The 19770-nt window shown below is 42.3% G+C and overlaps 2 protein-coding genes across 2 annotated transcripts in view; both read left to right on the top strand.

Moving 5' to 3' along the window:
* The window catches only part of PDE11A (phosphodiesterase 11A), a gene marked incomplete at its 5' end in the record, with an annotated part of 140331 nt that extends 129592 nt beyond the window's left edge, over positions 1–10739 (top strand). The window contains one exon of the mRNA XM_082483281.1: positions 10233–10739. Within this exon, the coding sequence (XP_082339407.1) occupies positions 10233–10394 (162 nt within the window). The 3' untranslated portion in view covers positions 10395–10739. The remainder of the gene's footprint in view (positions 1–10232) is intronic.
* A 5984-nt stretch (positions 10740–16723) lies between these two features.
* Positions 16724–19091, top strand: LOC309672778 (intraflagellar transport protein 70B-like). Its single transcript, XM_082484369.1, has one exon. It carries the CDS (start codon positions 16735–16737, stop codon positions 18733–18735), a length of 2001 nt encoding a protein of 666 aa, XP_082340495.1. The 5' UTR covers positions 16724–16734; the 3' UTR covers positions 18736–19091.
* Positions 19092–19770: the final 679 nt, after the last annotated feature.

The following is a 19770-nucleotide window of genomic DNA, read 5'->3' as shown; positions in this document are numbered from 1 at the left end:
AAAACTTTTTTGTGTTTGTCTGTAAGCCTGACTCTGCTCTTGGCACAAGTTAAGCCATGGGTAAGAACTCCCTTGCTCTTTTCCATATCTGCTGCTCAATGTGGGAATCAGGCCACCTCCAATTTCAAAATACCTTAGTAATCAAATCTGTTTCCTTCACACTGTGGATCAAAGGTTTGTGAAGATAAAAGCCTCCCAATTTTTTGTTCATTGCTTTTTATTACACATGGGACATTATAATTTTATTGAATTTACTTTTTTGTTACTGTAGTGATCACTTATGAGAGTATTTTTATGTGACAGTGAAGTTTTTGCCTTGAGTAGCAGAACAGCCATCCATTTACTCTGAAGCTCTGATTTTAGAGGCTTTAGTTATGCTTTACTGCATCACATTTGCTCTTCATTCAAAAATGCCAGCAAGAAAAGTGTTCATCAGTAGAGATGAGAAACAAGCTTATTGGAACAATAATTTATAAGGAAAAATGCATTTTTGGAACTGTAGAGCATTTCAAATCTACTAATGTAGCTTCAGTATGAAGCAATCATCCCCCTTGTTTTGTTAGAATATTCTGTAAAGGGGAAGAACACGCAACTAAAGCAGAAAATCTAAGACATTGCACTGAAAATAAAGCACTATGGCTACAATGACAGCTGTGTTCACCACACAGGGAAAGTATTCTGTACCTGTTTGGACATACATGTTTGTGTAACAGGAAACAGAATTTTGATCATTAAGACAAATTACCTCTCTGACCCTCCAGTAAGGAGATGCTAAGAGTTTCAACACTAACAGATTTCTCTCCTGGACTCTGGTTTGTGTGTACCTAAAACAGGATCAGTCAGATTTTTCCCAACTCAGATTAGATTTCTCTGTGGGAAGCAGACAGAGTGGGAGAGTGAAGATCTTACTCTTTTTAATCATTATTTTTCTCACAAACAACATCAAAGCTTCAGCGATACACATCAAACAAAAGATGCTAACAGAAGCCCAGCTCTGTTCACAGCATTGTTAGGCAGACAGTAACACTATGAATAGCAGGGCCAAAGGCCATGCACTCTGCTTCTGGGCAGATAAATACATAGTCAGGTAGTCAGTGACAATGACAGCAGCTATTTAAATTTAAGGGAGATGTCTTTGTGGAAGATAAAGAAGCTCACGGCTTTTACAACTTATGCGTGCCTGAGATTGCCCTGCTCACCTCTACCTTGGTGCTCCATTGAACCGCTCCATTTTAGTGCTATTTTTAGTGCTATTCAAGATTTTCTTGGGTATTGAGAGCTTTAAATGTATAATAGTATCTACAGAAGTGAATTTGCATTACTCCATCCAGGATTTTGGGCGAATCTGGGAAGAGTAGAAACATTTATGTTTAGCCTAGCAAGTACTTTAAATATTTTGAATGGAATGTGGAGGGACAGAGTCTTTCTTTGTCATGTTGTTTGACTACTTAGAAAGAAACCTAATCACTCTGTCTACAACTCCGAGAGCTGTGATATGCTTGTCTTCCTATAGAAGATAATGTCTGGCCTTGTAATTTGATCTATCTTTAGAATATGATGACTTGGCTGCAAAAGTATCTATTCTGCTTGTAAGCATACATTAAATGCACGGGGTATCATAAATGCTAGGGCCTCTACAAAGCACAGAAAAAATATACAGAAGTCTCCAACAATCATGGCTACCTCTGTGCTTTAACTTCTCTGGTTCAAGAGTTGACTTTTGACACCTGAATTGGAAGTGCATATGCATGCAGTGATTTTTTTTCCAAAAGTGTATACTGTAGTTACAATTATAAGGCAGAAGATTAACCTTTTAATATTCCTTTGCTGAGAAGGAGGAAAAGGTCTGCTTTAAGATTCATGCTTACACTGCTGTGTCCTGACACAGCCCTTCCTCAGTTACCACTTCTATCCCTTTCCCTCATGCCTTCAATTACAATTTTGCATAAGGAAGTATTGATAAGAAATTCAGGGTTTGGACCACTCCTCTAGTTCTGCTTCTCCAGAATGGACTGTGTGCTTAGTCCTTACTCAGGCAAGAGGTGCTGGATGCAGCCAAAACAATGACTTTTTCCTTCAGATGTTTCTGTCCTCTATACAGTCAGAACTGAAAAAAATTTAAAGTTATTTAATGAGGAAGAGTTTATTTGTATGAACATTTTGGAAATGGCTTCCTGTACCCACCATACCTGGGGCTCTTGGTACAAAAGTCAAAGCACTGCTGTTCTTTTTTAAGTTACCCCCTGCTAGTCAGGGGGCAGGGATAGCACTAGGTAGTGAGCTGTTCACCGCGAGCAATATTCTCTGAAATAGAGACATTCCCTGAAATATGTTCACAAGTTGTTGAGAAGTGTTTTAACAAAAATTTAAAAAAAAGGACAATCGGGACTAAGCTTTTTGGAAAAAAAATGTGTTCACAGGAAGCAGTTGGATCAGCTGTGTAACTCTGATTGAAATCAGCTTTTACTTTGTAGCATGTTGAGGGAAGAGGAGGATAACTATCATTAGATCCTAAAGAATACCATAAAGGTGCACACTTTTGGCAAGGCTTATTTCTGACATTTGATTTGGATGCAGAGGGAGAGAGATAATGTATCTGTGCTTCCTGGGACTGCCTGGCTGACAAGGATTAGTACAGCAGATAGGCTCAGGATGCAGTATGTGATACACCATGGACTGAGGATGCACAGACGTTGGCAGATCAAATTAGTCTCACTTTGTGTTGAAATCCAGGGGGTAATATTATCCAAGGAAGAGCAGGTGCAACATATTCTGCTGTGTTTGTAAGAAATTTGCTTCAGTGGAAACTTAATCAGGCCAAATGCCAGTGCTGGGGAGGGATGGTAGCTAAGGATTACATTAGGAATACAGTTTTGTCCCAGAGAAAGGAGATTTTGGCACTGGAGAAGGATCTTTCTGTATCCTTGAAATAGGAACTCAACCACATTGTGCACTTTTGTTGCTTTGTTACTTGTCTACCAATGAGGAATCTAAATGAGGCCACCTGAAATGAATTCTCTTGAACTTTAAGAAAACTCAGATACTATGACTGTATTACAACTTCCAGTAATGGAATAAGCATCAGCAAACTGTTTTTCTTACCTCATGCCCTTAACCTAAGAGTCTGGGGTTTTGTGCTTCTTTTGTACTAATAGATAGAAAAGGTGAAGAAAAGCTATACAAAAAAGAAAGAATGCTTTTATTTGCAATTCCCTTCTCAGTCAGTCACTATTTCACAGTGTAATATGGAAAGGCATAGTGTCAGTGGTTTCAGAGCAAGGATTTTTGTGCCTAAGAGTGTCACCAACACCTTTTTACAATGGGAACAAGATCCTGATCCTCCTTTTTGTTTTCTGAGAGCAGGGAGGGATTCATTTTGCTTTTGGAAATTAATAGAACATTATTTTTGCTAGGATTTTTGTAAATTGGTGAGATTATTGATGACATATTGTATTAGTATCAACAATTTAAGGAACTTACAAGTTTTCCCAAATTGCTTAGAAGAGACAGCAGAAACAAGTACTTTTTCCCTTCAAACAAGAATACTTCAACTTCTCTGATAGTCATGCCAAAAAGGTCTGGACTGAAAGGGCATGTCATCAACAAAGATATTTGGGAGAAAATAGAAAAAACAACATTTGCCACTGACTTTAGTGAAGCTAAGCTTCACTAAAGGCTTTCAGCCTGTTCTGTGGGAAAAAGTGAATAATTCATAATACTACAATTTCTGTTGCTGTGTTATTTAGAATTACCTGCCCAATGTGTTGCGAAGGACATGCAGTCATGTATGGAAATGTATATAAAGATCTGAGGAAGCAGATTGAAAAGTTGGCAGATAAGGTAGAAAAGACAGCCAATAGAGGGAACTCAAATTGTACAGCAAATCTGAAAGAAGATAAATGGATAATTTAACAGCCATTCAGTTTTCAAGAAAGACAAAGCACAAACTACATTGCATCAGAAAAGGACTAGAAATGATGATGGATGAAACGCTTCAAGTAAGTGTTTAACACAACAGAATCACAGTTGCCTGCAGAATTCCCAGCTGAGGGCAAATTCAAAGAACTAAATAAGGATATGAGACTGATACAGTTTGAAGAGTTTTTCAAAATCCATTTAATAGCAAGGCAGAAGACATTGATCAGCTGCTTCGTTAAACTGTTGAAAGGAAAAGAGTTAGAAACATTCTGTCTCTTGTATGCTTTAGACGTAGAATCAAAACCATAAACAGCAGAGCCAAACAAGAAGTTGTTTATGAAATAATAACTCTTTCTTTTCTGAGCAAACCCGTGGTTTCATGAAATTATTATGAACAGATGAATCATTTGCAACTATAGCAACACACCACTTGGGCCACTTCAGTAGGTGCCCAGTCCTTCAGTATTACTCTTTCCCTTGGACAGCATAGCATGCTTGATATTGGCCAGAGCACATTTGGCTACCAGGAGCCCTGTACATATTTTCCTCCCTGAAGTACCTGGCATGTTTTACCAGTGGAGAATCTTACTTTATTATCATCCCTCTATAGTATGCATGTTTACTTACAAAGGAGTGCAGCATTATTCATGCTAGCGTACTGTCACCAGACAGACACATAATGCTAACTCATAGTGGAAGAGCTGAACACTTGTGCATGTATTAGAATCTGTTTCCAGTCTCAATTGGTTCTTTACGCACTGCTAACAATTTCTATAGAGAAGCTCAAAGAGACTCATGTTTTCTATCAGGGCAGTTAGTAGTATATTCATTTCATCTAACTACATTTTTAGGCATCAGTAAAAACATTCCTTGGCAGAAATACAAAAGTAATGCACTGATGCATTATGTACTTGATGACCTGGACCCCTCCTCAGTAAGCCCTAGAAGGAATAAACAAAGTCTCTTTCAACTATGAGGAGACTGCAGTAATTTTTTTTTTTTTTTTTTTTTCATGAACTCAGCCCCTGCCCAAATACAGTATTTTTTTCTGGAACATAATGGTTAAATATGGCACTGAATCAGTAGGGCAAATAACTAATTCATATACGCACACAGTCAAAGGTTCATTGAAGTTAATCCCTATATCTTCTCTGTATTGCTTTATCTTCTGTATTCTACCTATAGAAGGTCGAATTTTAGCAGTCTCTCTTGGTTTTAGTACATGGGCATATATACAAAAATACTTTTGGGTTTTCAAAACAACTTCCATCAAGCATTTGTATTATGAAGATCAAATCTGTGGACGACTGCAGTACGCATTCCCTTTTATTTGAACTAATCTGAAGTTCAAGGACTTTCAGATAGATGGCTCACCTTTGGCCTATGTATTCTCACATGAAAGCCACTTCAGCAAAACTCAGGAGTCCAATTCAGCTTTGCTGTAACTGTTCATGACTCTCTTGACTTCAGCAATGCTTCATACGCTTACACCAGGTCTGAATTTATCCCTATGGCTTCTCGGTCCCCAGTCCTCCCTTCCAACTTAGAAACTGCCTACGTAATAAAAGTGATTCATTAGAAACTACTGGGTTCCAAAGTAGAGTGAACACTGAGACCTATAACTTTCTGATATGTGATCAGTCATAAAAATGAATTTATATGGTCTTATTCCATAAATGCACTTTGCAAATATTGGACCCGCAACCATACTTCCATGAGCTGTAATCTTGTCAAAGCTCATAAGTTAAGCAAGGTCAAAATTGGTCAATATTTGGATGAGAATCTCCAGCGGGGAGGGAAGAAAAGTATATATTCTGGAGGTCCTGCAGTGTTTGTAAGTTAGGGCATACCATGCTCCTCTTTAAAAGGATTTGGTATTAGTCTTAGAATACAATAAAATGTTGTATTTGCTTTTGCGATAGTTTAGACTCCGGCCACAACTGTGCTGCATCTTGGCTGTTTCAGATAACATCCTTTCCCAGAGATGAAGGCGATGTAGCAGATTAATTCCTCTCCCCCACCATCACCCTTCAACCCAGGAGGCAGATCTACCAACAAATGCCTCCATTGCTACCCATCACCCTCTCTCTGAAGGGGTTTGTTGCTACTTCTGCTATTTCTGCGTTCTCTATGCTTTATCTAGCAAAACATGCCTAAGAAATACATCTCTATACCCAAGAAAAAGCACTCTCCCCTTCTTATCTTCTCCCATAAACAGCTTCCACTAAGTATCTTGTGCTCTCCCCCTTTTAAGCCCTGTCCCCCTCTCCCAGGTGCATACAATGTATTGCAGAAATGCCTTTAACCTTTTCTTGTACTGGAGGAGCTTATATGCAAGAGGAGCTATGCCTTGTGAAAATATGCTGTGGGCAGAGCAGTGCATAGTCACAAAAGACACCTAAATAATTGAAGGTGGTAAGAAAAAGTCAGTGCTATACGGTAACTTTCTGAGAAACAGCTTAGTCACACATCTGAGGTAATATATGGCTGCAGAAGGGAACTGCAAACCTATCTGGCTTTGCCTAACACCGGAGCACGCAACCGCTAGCATGAGCGCTCTTCCAACACCCTTTATCATTCTGCAATTAAGAACAGCTTTTACAGCAAAGGGGATGAAATGGGAAAGGTCAGCAATCCCGTACCTATTGCTGTGTAGCAAGGCAGCTGCATTGCGGTGGAAGGGCTGGACTGCAAGTGGGCATGGAGATCCCAGACAGGGAGAGGGGAACTCCCCCAGGCAGGGGTTCCCTCTCCCCCAGGCATGGGTGGCTCACAGCCTGCCTGCCATGCCAAGCAGGGATGAGGAAAAAGAGCGTTTCTGGGGCTATGAGTTTATGGGGTGGTATCCCACGTCAGGCAGCTGTTGAAGACCGAGCCTCTTCCTACTAAAGCAAATAATAAATTGGGCGTTAAGAAGCTGGATACCAAATTAGAGAGATCGCCAGCAAAGCTGTTGGTGAGAAGCATGCATCAAAAATAGTGGCATGGAGGAGCAGTACATCAAGGGGTTCTCATGCAATAAAATGGAAAGTAAAAAGTGCAGCTAGGAAGTAGAAAACCCTGACTAGACTACAGCCAAATAAATTTAAATAGCTCTGGGAATAAATTGGTGGTTTAATCCGGATCAGGAACAGGTGCTACAAATGTAATTCAGTAAATGGTCGAGAGCCTGCCAGAAGGGAGAGAAATGTGTTGCTTTTGAGATAATTTCCCAGAAGCTTCATAAAAGAAAATTGATTACTGGAGTTTAATAATTAAAACAGGGCCAGATATATAGTAATCAAATGAGTTTTTAATTACATCTCAAGCAGAAATAAAATCCAATTTGTGTACTTTGTATCAGAAAAGTCCTACTGAAATGCTTTGATAGCTGGAAAAAAAAACTAAAATAAAAGCTAATTTCCGTAGGAATTATAGTAGTTGGTTTAATTAAAAGGCTACATCAGAACGAAAGAGTCCCAAAGTGAAAGGTTACTAAATACAGAAGCAGTGGTTTAAACATCAAATCAATGTCTGAATAAAGACATTTTATAGGCCAAGTGCAAAATCTGCACTGTCAAGTATCTCTAACCTAAATTAATGTGCAACAAAATAAAGTTTCTTAAAATTACACTATATATTTTGTAAGTATTCCATAGAATTAATTGCTTGTGCTATGGTAAAAATGACTATCAAAGACATGGTTTATTCTTTCCTAAATACTCTTTTTAAATTATTTCATCAAAGCTAATGTTATTAGTTAACCATTCTTGTTATTTACCCAGTAACCTCTGTTGCACCTGGGTTATTAGACTCTGTAATATGCACTTAGGTATATATTTCTAAGAAATACATGTATTTACTTTTGGATTTAAAATGTGTTTTCAGCTCATAAGACACAGTGATTACTGTAGAACTGTGTGGGTACTTCTTGAATCGATTCCCAGTCTACTTGGGCTTCTGGTCTCTGCTGTAGCTGATGCAAAGCTAATTGATCTAAGCAGCTCAAGCACTCACAGTCCTCCTGGCACTGTACAGGAGAGGGCTGGCTCCTACCCTAAGAGCGTGGCATATGCGTAGGCCTGGAGGGACAGGCACAGCAGTAGGTCATGCCCAGGAACCTCTACGTTTGCTCCCTGGCACTAGGATTGCAAACATCATGGTCTTGTGGTCAGTCTTGGCAACAAAACAGTACAGAAAGGACACAGACATAGCTGAGAGCTGCACAGCCACACCGAGACAGAGTCTACAGCCCCAATGAGCTCCTCTTCATTTCCTGTAGCAGGTATAGGTTGCTAGTATATAGCATTTATGACAGGAACAGCCTGTACTGCATTTTGTGCTTACAAATCCTGGGGCTGCTAAGGTGTAAGTGCAGAATGCCGTCTTTGTGCTTAGAGACATTTGAAATACACTGATTTTTAAATACAGATTTAAACACTCATTTATTTTAGGGGTTTTATCTAAATATTGGAAAATTACTTTACAAAAACTTTTTTAAGATTTAAGAAATGCCAGCAAGCTGATCTGCCAGTGGATGGATACTGGCTTTGCATAGAATGGATCTGATAAGTTGCTGTCAAGATTTGAATATCTAATGTGCTACCTCTAGACACTGAGTTTTAGCTGTGGTAAGGCAGGTGTTAATGACAGCGGCCGTGAACTTTTCAGGTGTTTATAATGTATTATTGCCCCTCTGTTTTGGATTCTGCCAAATCAGGTTTGAGGAATATACAAAAGTCTGAAATGAAGAGCTAAAAATGGGGAACTCTGAGGCACGATTATGAGAATGTTACAAATCCACGTCCATTCTATCAAATGCATGACCACCACCAGTGAGCCATACTATATGTGGCAGAGACTGCAGTAACTCTGCCTCTTACCCCAGGCCCATGGTTGCAAAATTATCTGCCTGGTCTGTGGCATGTTCTAAGGAAATAATTTCAAGTGGATTTGCTTGGAGTTCCACACAAATCAGCTTTTTACTCATGGAGTGATTTTTCAGAAGTGCTGAGCATTCATATTTTCTACTGAAGTCAACTGAAATTGCAAGTTTTCAGCACATCTTAAAATCAGGCCATTAACCCTTAATTATCATATAATAGCTCAATTAAAAATCTACCAAGACTTACTTCAGTAGCTAACCAAGCTCCCATGGCTTGCAGACTAGCTATAAAAAAAATCTAGTTCTTCAGTGGTGTCTGGGCTCTGGGGACCATTTAAAGTGGTTGCTGTTAACCCTGCTATTTAAAGCAAATAATGAAAGTTATCAACTGCAAAGGTACCTGCTACTCCTTTCCTTTCTTTTCCTTATAATTTTCTGCACTTTCAGAAGAGCAGCTTTTGCTGTCTTCTCTGTCATTATTTTTTTTATCTTGCACCAACCCTGTATTTCAAATGGCAAATAAATAGTTTCCATTCTATCAGAGAAAGCATGATACCCAATGCTCAGCAAAACCCACTTCTTGCTAATCAGAAAAGCTGCACAAGAAGAATACTGTCTGTCCTGAAAGGGCAGATTACATGACTGCTGGGAGGTAACTGGTTAACCCTTTCTTCATATCTGGGTGCTGCAGTTAATGAGGTTCTGTCTCTAATGTAGGGACAAAACCAAGTGAAGCCACTTGTGGTCTTTCCACATAAGCATTTGATACTGAAGGGGAAGGTAAAGTAAACTTCTAGCAAATGTGTGCAAGAATTATATAATATGGGGGCTGATTCAAAGCTAGCTGAAACCAGGTAAAAGATTCTTACTGGCTTCTGTGAGCTTTGAAGTGGGTATGTAGAGAAGATGTGATTTCAGTGCAATCTAAAAAGAAAACATTTTTTTTTTATTTTGAGCACACAGAAACAGAATTTTTGCCAGCTTTGGAAAGCACAGTACTGTTGTGATTTACTCATCGATGGGAAATAAGAATCTAGCACTAAGGAGAATCTGAAGGTTATTTCAGTTTTGTCCAACTGGTCATCCAACCAGTGGACCTCCTGCTCATAGATGCCAGCAACCAGCCTCAGGCACTTGGGGGATGCTTACTCAAAAGGACTGTCTTTAAGGATTACAAGAAAGCTAAAGTAGCTGAGCAGTAACTTTGCTACCTTATGTGCTTTTTTGAACATTGTTGGTGGCTTACTCAAAGCTTCGGGTAAACCAAGTAAGATAAAGAGATCTCAATGGGAACAATAAGCTTTACCTACAGAGGAATTCACACCTGGGGCCGAGGAGGGTGGGGGCACGGTGCAGATTAAACTCTTTTTACCCTGCACTGTCCATCAAAGGAGTGGAAATATTGCCGATATTTTTTCTCTCATCCTCTTTTTTTTTAATCTTCTTCCAGTGTCTAGTGAAGCTGAATGTGAAGCTGAAGCCTATGCTGGACTCCGTGGCAGTAAATAGAGGCAAATGGGAGGAGCTGCACCAAAAAAGACTTCCTTCTCAGGCAGCATCCTCGTCCTCCTTTTCCTCTAGCTTTACCATGTCTCTCAAAGACATAAATTAAGCCTGCAAACGTTCAGTGTCGCTTTACAATAAGAGCTGAAAGGTTTTCATAAGCTTTGGCCCACCATTTTTTCAAGGAATGCTTTCACAGACATGCTTAATTGATTGGATATTATCTTGATGGCAGCATAGTTTGCTTTTAGGGGGAGGCTTAGTGGGACTGAAAGGAAGGCCTGTGGTGAGATGGGGCTGGTATCTGGAGCGGCACGGAAGACTTAGCACAAGAAGCATTCATTCAGCTCCACTACATTTCAACTGCTGCTGTAAAAATCTGTAAAGCTGACAACAGACTGAAATATAAGAACTTACAGCTTAATAAAATTAATAATACAGAGCAGAACTGGGATGCAAGCTGGTTAATTCATATGCAAGGAGCTGCAGGAAAACAGAATAGTATGTAATTACATTGTTGTTTTGCATCTCTTCAGTACATGTTATGAATCAATTATGCCTGCTTTTGTGATGTTCCTCTCTTACTCTTCCCTCCTCTTTTATGCCTGAATGTTCTGAAAAGCCTGCTTTGTATTCTAAAGAAGTATTTTTTTACAACAAAGCTTCTTAGTGATTGATCAGGGCCTTTAGAATTGCCTACCTTTGCTACATTTAAAAACAAACTTTATTATCTTTAAAAACACCAACCTGTCCCTGCTTCCCTGAGAAATTTGTATTTAACAATGCAGTAAATTTCTCAGCAAGGGGAAGTTTGCATAAAGGTAAAATATTGCATGGTAATTTTAGAGGGTTTTTTTTTCTTTTTTTTTTTAATGCTCTTTTAACACATTCTTTTTTTTTTTAAATTACAGTGTCCCCTAAGGAAAAGATTAATAGGCTTTAATAAAAATAGAATACAAATAAAAAGGAAATCTGTTGCCTTGTGCTTCAGGTTTATATCACATCAAAAAGTTGACCATGGATAAGCCTTTCTAGTATAATTTCCAGTTGAAATTAATATTTTGAAATCATGAAGAGGAAGAATATCATCATACTGGACTGACTACCTCTTACTTCTCTTGCAGTTCTTTCAGTGCAATCTGAGATGCTATTATTATAGCTAGCACAGCACTAATCAAGGCTCACATGTAGACGTCTGTGGTAGAGGTGTTCATAAAAGTTTAATCAAACATGATAGGTTGCAAAACCAAACGTGTCTAGTTCTGTGTGATGATGCTGGTATTAGCTGGAAGTTGGTCTCTTTCCATTAGTGCAAAGATCACTAGTGTGGCAAAACTGTGATCTATGATTTGAGGGTGCTTTTTCTGCTGCATGACTGGTCAGAAGAGGAGTCATATTGCAGTTCATTCATAGGGAAAAGAAAGCCTTTGTACTCCATGAAAAATGGAATTCTAAATACAGGGTTTTCTGGCAGCAGAAACTAAAGCTGAGTTCAGCTTAGTTTTACACCTGTGCCAAACTCCATTTACTTCAGTGGAACTACCTTGAACTGGCACCAACTTAATGGAAATCAGAACCTGGCCTGGCTGACCAGATGCTGAAAAGAGCTTTCCTCCTTTCTAAGGAAAGTGAGTCGCTAGCGCCATTGAAAAGCTGACTACATCTGTCTGACAATCAAACAGAAACAACAAATCTGCTGATCACTTCGTTAAAAAAAAAAAACACCACCACAACAAAACAAAACCCCTCTGTGCCCCTAATCGTGTGTATAGGAGAATAGCTGGAAATTTCAGTAGCATTCCAAGCCAATCTGTTAGCACGCAACCCAGCCACATCCCTTTCTCTAGCAGAAGGAAGCAGGGAAGGAGCAGAAATGCAGACTGCACAGCAGTGAATATATGCACCAAATGGAAATGTTTCTGCTATTATTTTACCACTTCTTTCTTCCCCCAATAAAGACAGACGCAGGATAGTAAGCAGCAAGCCATACAGAACTTAGAACATGTACTTCATGGGAGAAACAGCTACTAGGAACTGACATAGCGCTGCTGGCAGGTACACACAGCTTTCCTGAATTTTGATATGGCGTATTGCTAAGTATAACATAATTTATAGCACATACCCTACAGCTTCCCCCAAGGTTGAGTCTCCCCTCATTTCCTCTCCTTTTTATTGGCTTCAGTGCACTGTTGCCCATGGCAACACCCACCGGCAGGGATGGGGATTCAGCACCACCGCAACCTGACATACAGCTGAAGCTCTAACAATGTCAACCATCAATCAAGTGACTGTTTGTAATTGCCTCCATCTATTTCTCCTGTCTTTTGGTATCTTTGCTATTGTGGGTCAAAATTCAGAAACTGCTGACTAATGTTATGGTTCTGTTCCTCCATCACAAGGAAGAAAATGAGAGAGCATGGCTAGATCTTTATCAAATTGTTCTCAGGAAAAACGAGGCAACCCTACTGAAACCAGGAGGGCACAGTTGTGCATCTCAGAACAGCATTGGGTCTCTAAAAGTGATACAGCTCAATCTTAATAAAACCCAACCAAACAAACAGAAAAAATCTTATACTGATTTTTTTTTTTAACACTTAGTTTAGGAATCAGCAAAAGACTTCCATTTTTGAGAGAAAAAGAAGATTCTTTGTGCAAGCATGCAGTACAGTAAAGAAACATATTCCAAGTTTCTCATACTTTTAAGATGGTGGAAAACACTTTTTAACTAGTGCTTACAAGCTTGAGAGACAGAAATTGTATCTGCTTTTCATTATTGCTGATAGGGAAGCATTTTTCCAGTACTTCAGTTGGTTTTGCCAAACTCTTTTGAGATGTGCACAGGAGAGATAACAGCGTAGGTTATTAAATCGACATTCTCCGTCTTCTACTTGTTTCCCTGCCCACTACACAAAGGGAGATCAAACCCCACTGAAACCAGCTTAGTTCTGCGAGTGCGTATAAAACATGGGTCCACAAGAGGAGAGCACAAATTAGAGGACGTGTGGAGAAGAGAATGGAGAACTCACTGTTACCCGGGACAGTGCTAGTAAAGCGCTGCTTGGCCTTTCCCTGGAGATGCCCAACGCATCTGGTCTGTCTCAGCAACAGACAAGTCCTCACTTATTTGCCCCAGCTGTTAGTGGAAATTTGGCCTTGAATGAGGGCCCTACAATTTACAATTTCAGTGCTAAAACGTGGTGAGTACATGGACCATTCTTAGGGTCACAGGGGCTTCATTCTCCCTCAAAGGTCCTTCGAGCTGGTTGTTCAACAGCAATGCCTTTTTTCTACGTGTCCTACTGACTAGTGCTAACTGCAGCCTGAATTCAGTCAGGTTTCTTGTCTCATGAATTACAGGCCATGAGGTCTCACAGAAGCCAGCCAGCAGCCCTCACTTTATCAGCAGAAAATGCTCAGGAGACAACCTGGATCTTCATCCTCATCCTCAAAGACAGTTCAAACCACACAGTAATTCCACTCAGGATTCCCATCTGTGAGACCGCTGACCAAAATCAACCTTTCCTCACTAAAAGAAAAAGACAAAAGCCTAAATGCCCTAGCATTGCATAGGGTAATCAGGAAGGAGCCTGACCTTCAAATCATGCTTGATTTGGAGCAGGCTTTCGAGCTGCGGGTGCACCTTCTCCACCTGCCTGTGGGGACTCACAAGGGTGGGCTTGTCTCCTGCTCTCCTGCCTAAGCCCCTTATGTGTGCTCAGAAAGGAGACAGGGCACCTGCTGGGTACAGTCCCGATTTCTGCTTCACTCCTGGGAGATGCACAGAGCAGGCAGACTTTGGTGGAAGAGCTCCTGGATTAAAGCCCTCCCCGCAACACAACACTGTGACCCCACCAGAAAACCAAACACTGTTCAAGGTGAGGAGCACCTGGGGCAGAGGCTCTCCTGTGGTTCAGACAGAAGGGTTTCCCACCTCCTGAAAATGAGACGTTCAAGAGGTGTCTTTGACCATAGTTCAAGAGTAAAATCAGGCCATTTCCCCTAAAAGTGCCCCATCATTTTGCCTTTCTCCCAGCCTGTGACCAACAGGCAAAACCAAACAGCTTCAACAAAACCTGACCAACCTGTAGACATCTGCTTCTGTCAGGATGCTGGTTTTGCTTAGAAGGTCAGGCAGCAGTAGCTCACGGAAGTTTAAACTGGGTGCCTCATGTGGCAACTGGACACTGAAGTCCCCATACAGCCCTGTCACAGCCAGCCCCTCCTATTTGCAGGGCCACGGATCTTGCTGAGAAGGTCATGAGTGTGTTTTATGCCCTGCAGAAAAATAGTTGTAGAGTAGAGGAATATGTTTCATTTTAGCTCAGGTATTCCTTCAGATGGTGCCCTGGTACAGCAGCTGCATTTTCTGGACTTGTGACCTTGCTAATTGCTCCTTCTTGTAGTGCACTGCAATCTCAGAATGTGCCTGTAGTTATCAACAAAGCCAATACTAGTACTCACAAACTATTTTTTTGAAAACTGCAACCAGCAGTGCCTAACGTCATTTGTAATATTTAGACAAATTCACACTAGTGGAAAAATAGGAGTGTTTCAGTCTACAGGCCAAATACTTATTTTCCCTTCATAAAATTAAAACAATTCTAGTTATTGATAGATCATTTATGCATTGAGTGAAATTTTAGAACAGGTTTATTTCAAGGTTACGTAAAATATACTAACAGACACTTCCAATGCTTAGAGCGTTCTGGGCGAGAAAGTACAAAGCAAGTAATTTTTTAAATTGGCTTTGTCAAATAAACAGGTTTTTAAGAGTAAAACAATGTGAATGGTTTCTAACATAACAATGAAATGGGAGGTATAAATCAGCTGAAATGAGAGACCCCAGAGATTTCCATCACTTGAATGTGCCAGTATTGGAACACATACAGTATATTGCTTGTTAGCTTTTCTTTCTTGGATTTTGTATTTAATTACCAATTTATAAGCATGTTGGACACTGCATCTTACAGTTGTGTGGGGAATACCGTTATCAGCTTTGAACCTTTGCCTGTGGGAAACTGACACATGCACAGAAATACTCTTATTTTCTAATGCAAGTGAATCCTACATATTTTCCAAATGTGTAACTTAAGACTTCTGCATCCTTTTCCTTTTTGCATTTTAAGACCATTACGCTCATTGTTTTGCTTTAGTAGATCAAACAATGCTGATTCAGCTTTTTAAAGCATGTTTTTGAAATGAACAACTTGGTTTTACTGGTCTCTCTAAAAAAAAAAAGAAAATAAATCATTTTAATGGTTTACCGGGATTTTTATTTTTCTTGCAACTACCTTGTCGGGATGAATCAGAGCTGTATCTATTGATTACTGAATCACGCAAACAGAGGATCAATGAAAACACAGGCAACTGAGTGGCTCAGATACAGTTTTTGAAACGTGACCTTGAAGCACACGCGCCTGGGAGCACGTGATAGGATACGCTTGGCATCAGTCTGGAATGACCAGAAACCAAATCTGGCTGGCGACTCTAACAGAGATATTTATGGGTACAGAAATAACACAGATTATACATTCTGTGAAACTGGATGTATCATTGTTCAGTAGAAATACCGGGGGGGAGGGAGGGATAGCCCTCACAAGGACAATTACGTTGTTGAAATAGTCCAGAAAAGTTGGGCATCATGTCTTCTACTTTTCAAACCTGCAGAGAAGCTGGCTGATTGTGGTAAGGTACAAACCTTCTTCCTTCTATCAGCTGCAACAAACTTTGGATCTTGACAGGCTGTAAAAGGGATGCTTCACATTCAAAAAGCCCAAGACAGCAATAACATACTGGCCTGTGTTCCAGGACTGCAGCTTTAGCTTAGGGCCTGCTTTTACACACCACTTACTGCTTAAGAGAGCTATTCCACAATAATAGAAATAAAGGAGTTGATTTTGATCTTACACGGCGCACATTCAGGCTCAGGCAGCATTTTCAAGATGTGCGCCCTCTTTGAGCCCACTTGTAGCCGTCACCGACCAGCCCGTGTCTCGACCCGGGAGATAAAAGCACGAACGGCACCAAAATACAGCCGGCAGTCACCAGGCATGCGCCCGCTTTCCCGGGCAGCGCGGCGGTGGGGCACACCGGAACAGGCCGCCGTCCCCTCCCTCCGGCACTCCCACCTCTGGCGCCGCAGCAGCCCGCCGGAGAGGCGGAGGAGAGTCGGCAGAGGTCGGCACAGAGACCGGTGCCCCCGCCTGGACCCGGCCCCGCTCACCGGCCCGCCCGCCGCCGCAGTCCCGGGCACTACAGCTCCCGGCGTGCCCCGCGCCGGTGGCACCGCCAGCGCGCACCCACCACTTCCGCTTCCGGGGGCGGCAGCCCGCTCCGCCCTTAGCCACCGGCACGGCGAGTACTTCCGCCCCGGCGGCGGTGGCTGCCATGGCAGCGAGAGGCCCGGTTTCCGCTTCCGCTCCGGCGGGGCCGTTGCCGTGGCAGCGGCGATGGAGGCCGCGCCGGTGCCCGACGGGCAGTACACGGCCGTCGTCTACGGGCTGATCGGTGGCGGGCGGTGCGGGGAGGCGGTGTCGCTGCTGAGCCGCGAGCTGCAAAAGAGCTGCCGCTCCCGGGGGGGCCTCTCCCTGCTGGGCTACTGCCACTACCAGCTGCAGGACTTCGCGGCGGCGGCCGAGTGCTACGAGCAGCTGGTGGCGCTGCACCCCGAGCTGGAGGCGTACCGACTCTACCAGGCGCAGGCCCTCTACAAGGCCGGGCTCTACGCCGAGGCCCTGCGGGCCGTTGGACCGCTGCTGGACCTCCCCGCCTACCAGGGCCGGGCCCTGCGCCTGCGGGCGGCTATCTACTATGCTCAGGGCGACCTCCCGGCGGCCAAGAGCCTGGTGGAGGAGGCGCTTGCCGCCGCTGCGGAGGGCGGCCCTGGAGCAGCCGAGGACCCCTCAGAACGGGCTGACGCCGAGATCAACCTGGGCTGCCTGCTGTACCGGCAGGGGCGGCACGAAGAGGCCAGCAGCAAGTTTGCTGGTGCCATGCAAGTGTTGGGTTACTGCCCTGAGCTGTCATACAACATGGCGCTCTGCTGCTACGCAGCCAAGCAGTACGCTCCTGCCCTCAAGCATATCTCGGATATCATAGAGCGTGGCATCCACCAGCACCCAGAGCTCAGCGTGGGCATGACCACTGAGGGCATTGATGTCCGCAGCGTAGGCAACACTCTGCTCCTGCACCGCACGGCCCTGGTGGAAGCCTTCAACCTCAAGGCAGCCATTGAGTACCAGCTGCACAACCTGAAAGCGGCCCAGGAGGCGCTCACAGATATGCCACCGAGGGCTGAAGAGGAGTTGGATCCAGTCACGCTGCACAACCAAGCGCTAATGAACATGGACAGCCAGCCCACTGAAGGGTTTGAGAAACTGCAGTTTCTTCTGCTGCAGAACCCGTGTCCACCAGAAACTTTTGGAAACTTGCTACTCCTCTACTGCAAGCATCAGTACTACGACCTGGCAGCTGATGTGCTGGCAGAGAATGCCCATCTGACCTACAAACTGCTCACACCTTACTTGTACAACTTCTTGGATGCCATTATTACTTGTCAGACTGCCCCCGAGGAGGCTTTCCACAAGCTAGATGATTCAGCAGGGACTCTGACCGAGCAGCTGAGAAAACTCACGAAGCAGGTACAGGAAGCTAGGCAAAATTGGGATGATGAAGCTGTAAAAAAGGCAGTTAATGAGTATGATGAGACTCTGGATAAATATGTACCTGTCTTGATGGCCCAGGCGAAGATCTACTGGGACATGAAGAACTACACAATGGTAGAAAAGATTTTCCGCAAATCGGTGGAGTTCTGTAATGAACATGAGGTGTGGAAGCTCAATGTGGCTCACGTGCTCTTCATGCAGGATAGCAAGTATAAAGAGGCCATTAGCTTTTATGAGCCAATAGTTAAAAAGCACTATGATGACATTCTCCATGTCAGTGCCATTGTGTTAGCTAACCTCTGTGTTTCCTACATCCTGACAAGCCAGAATGAAGATGCAGAGGAACTGATGAGGAAGATCGAGAAGGGAGAAGAGCAGCTGTCCTATGACAATCCTGAAAAAAATATCTACCATCTTTGCATTGTCAATCTAGTTATTGGTACCCTCTACTGTGTGAAGGGAAACTATGACTTTGGTATTTCAAGGGTCATTAAAAGCCTGGAGCCATATAACAAAAAACTGAGCACTGATACCTGGTATTACGCCAAACGGTGTTTCCTGTCCTTGCTGGAGAACATGTCCAAGCATATGATCATGCTCCGTGACAGTGTCATTCAAGAGTGCATTCAGTTTCTGAAGCAGTGTGAGCTGTATGGAAGAAACATCCCAGCTGTCATTGAGCAACCCCTTGAAGAGAAGAGGATGCACAGCGGGAAAAATACAGTTACCTACGAAGCCAGGCTTCTGAGGGCGCTGATGTATAAGATCATTGGGTGGACTGTGTAAGTGGTGGTCCCGGACAGTAGAAATGAGAACTTTGTGTCTGTTCCTCTCTTATGTTTGTGAGGTGATGCTCACCCTGGTAGCCCATGGTAATATGGGTTTTTCTTGATTGCTTACCTTTAAAGATTTTATCCTGTATTTTAAAAACATCCAGTGGAAAACAGAATATTTGCATGAAATTAACCAGCACCAAATAACTAGGGGCATTCTCAGTAATCTGTCATGTTAAATACACCTTAAGATATGTTGACCAAGAGCTTCATTACAAAAATATCACAGAGTTTTTACCTATAAAATATTTTGTCCTTCTGAAATTTGGACCAGATTTCTTTGTATTGGTTGGCAGTTGAAAATAATTTGTTATCCATCTCTTCTAGCACAGAAATTGTAGAAAGAGTTTGTTTAATTCTCTTAATTTGTGCCTATGTGTGAAATGTTTCTTTTTTCTGCTTTTTCTGAGGTATTTTTAATATTACGGACCATGTTGATAGTATATTTAAACACAAAAAAATCGCTTTACAATATAAAATCTGTCCTGCAAACATTAACATTGCCTTTGCTAACGCAGTAATAATGAATGAGTATTCTGGCAAATTGTATACCTAGTACGGGGACCAGGAATATCTTCCAAGAAGATATGAGGATGGTACTGCAGTTTAGGTGTACTCTCGCAGTAAACTTCATTATGACTGGACATAACTGGCTTCAGAGACACTGCTCAGTGCTGCCCCTCAGCTTCTGCGACCCCCAGAGTCCCTGTGCCTGCGCCATCGAGCAGCAGCTGTTGGCCCGCAGACCTGTTTGGTAGCAAGTGCTTACTTAATAACACAGTCCTCCATTTGCAGCCTGGCCTGTCTCCTTAATCCAAATACCATTCTTAGAATGTACCAGTCCCTGATAAGAGGCTTTGTGAATGTGAAATTATATTATTTTCCATATTTCTCAAAAAGCATGTAATTTCCATTTCATGCGAGGCTTACAGCTTCTACCCTTAGATGGAAGAAATCCGCTTCTCAATTGCCTCCTTGTGTTAGTGTT

Source organism: Vanellus vanellus (genome assembly GCF_965231255.1).
Source record: "Vanellus vanellus genome assembly, chromosome: 5".
Taxonomy (NCBI): domain Eukaryota; kingdom Metazoa; phylum Chordata; class Aves; order Charadriiformes; family Charadriidae; genus Vanellus; species Vanellus vanellus.
This window is presented reverse-complemented; position numbering and strand designations above follow the sequence as displayed.

Excerpts from the sequence above, each read along its gene's own strand:
- LOC309672778 (XM_082484369.1), top strand. The coding sequence starts at position 16,735 with ATGGAGGCCGCGCCGGTGCCCGACGGGCAGTACACGGCCGTCGTCTAC.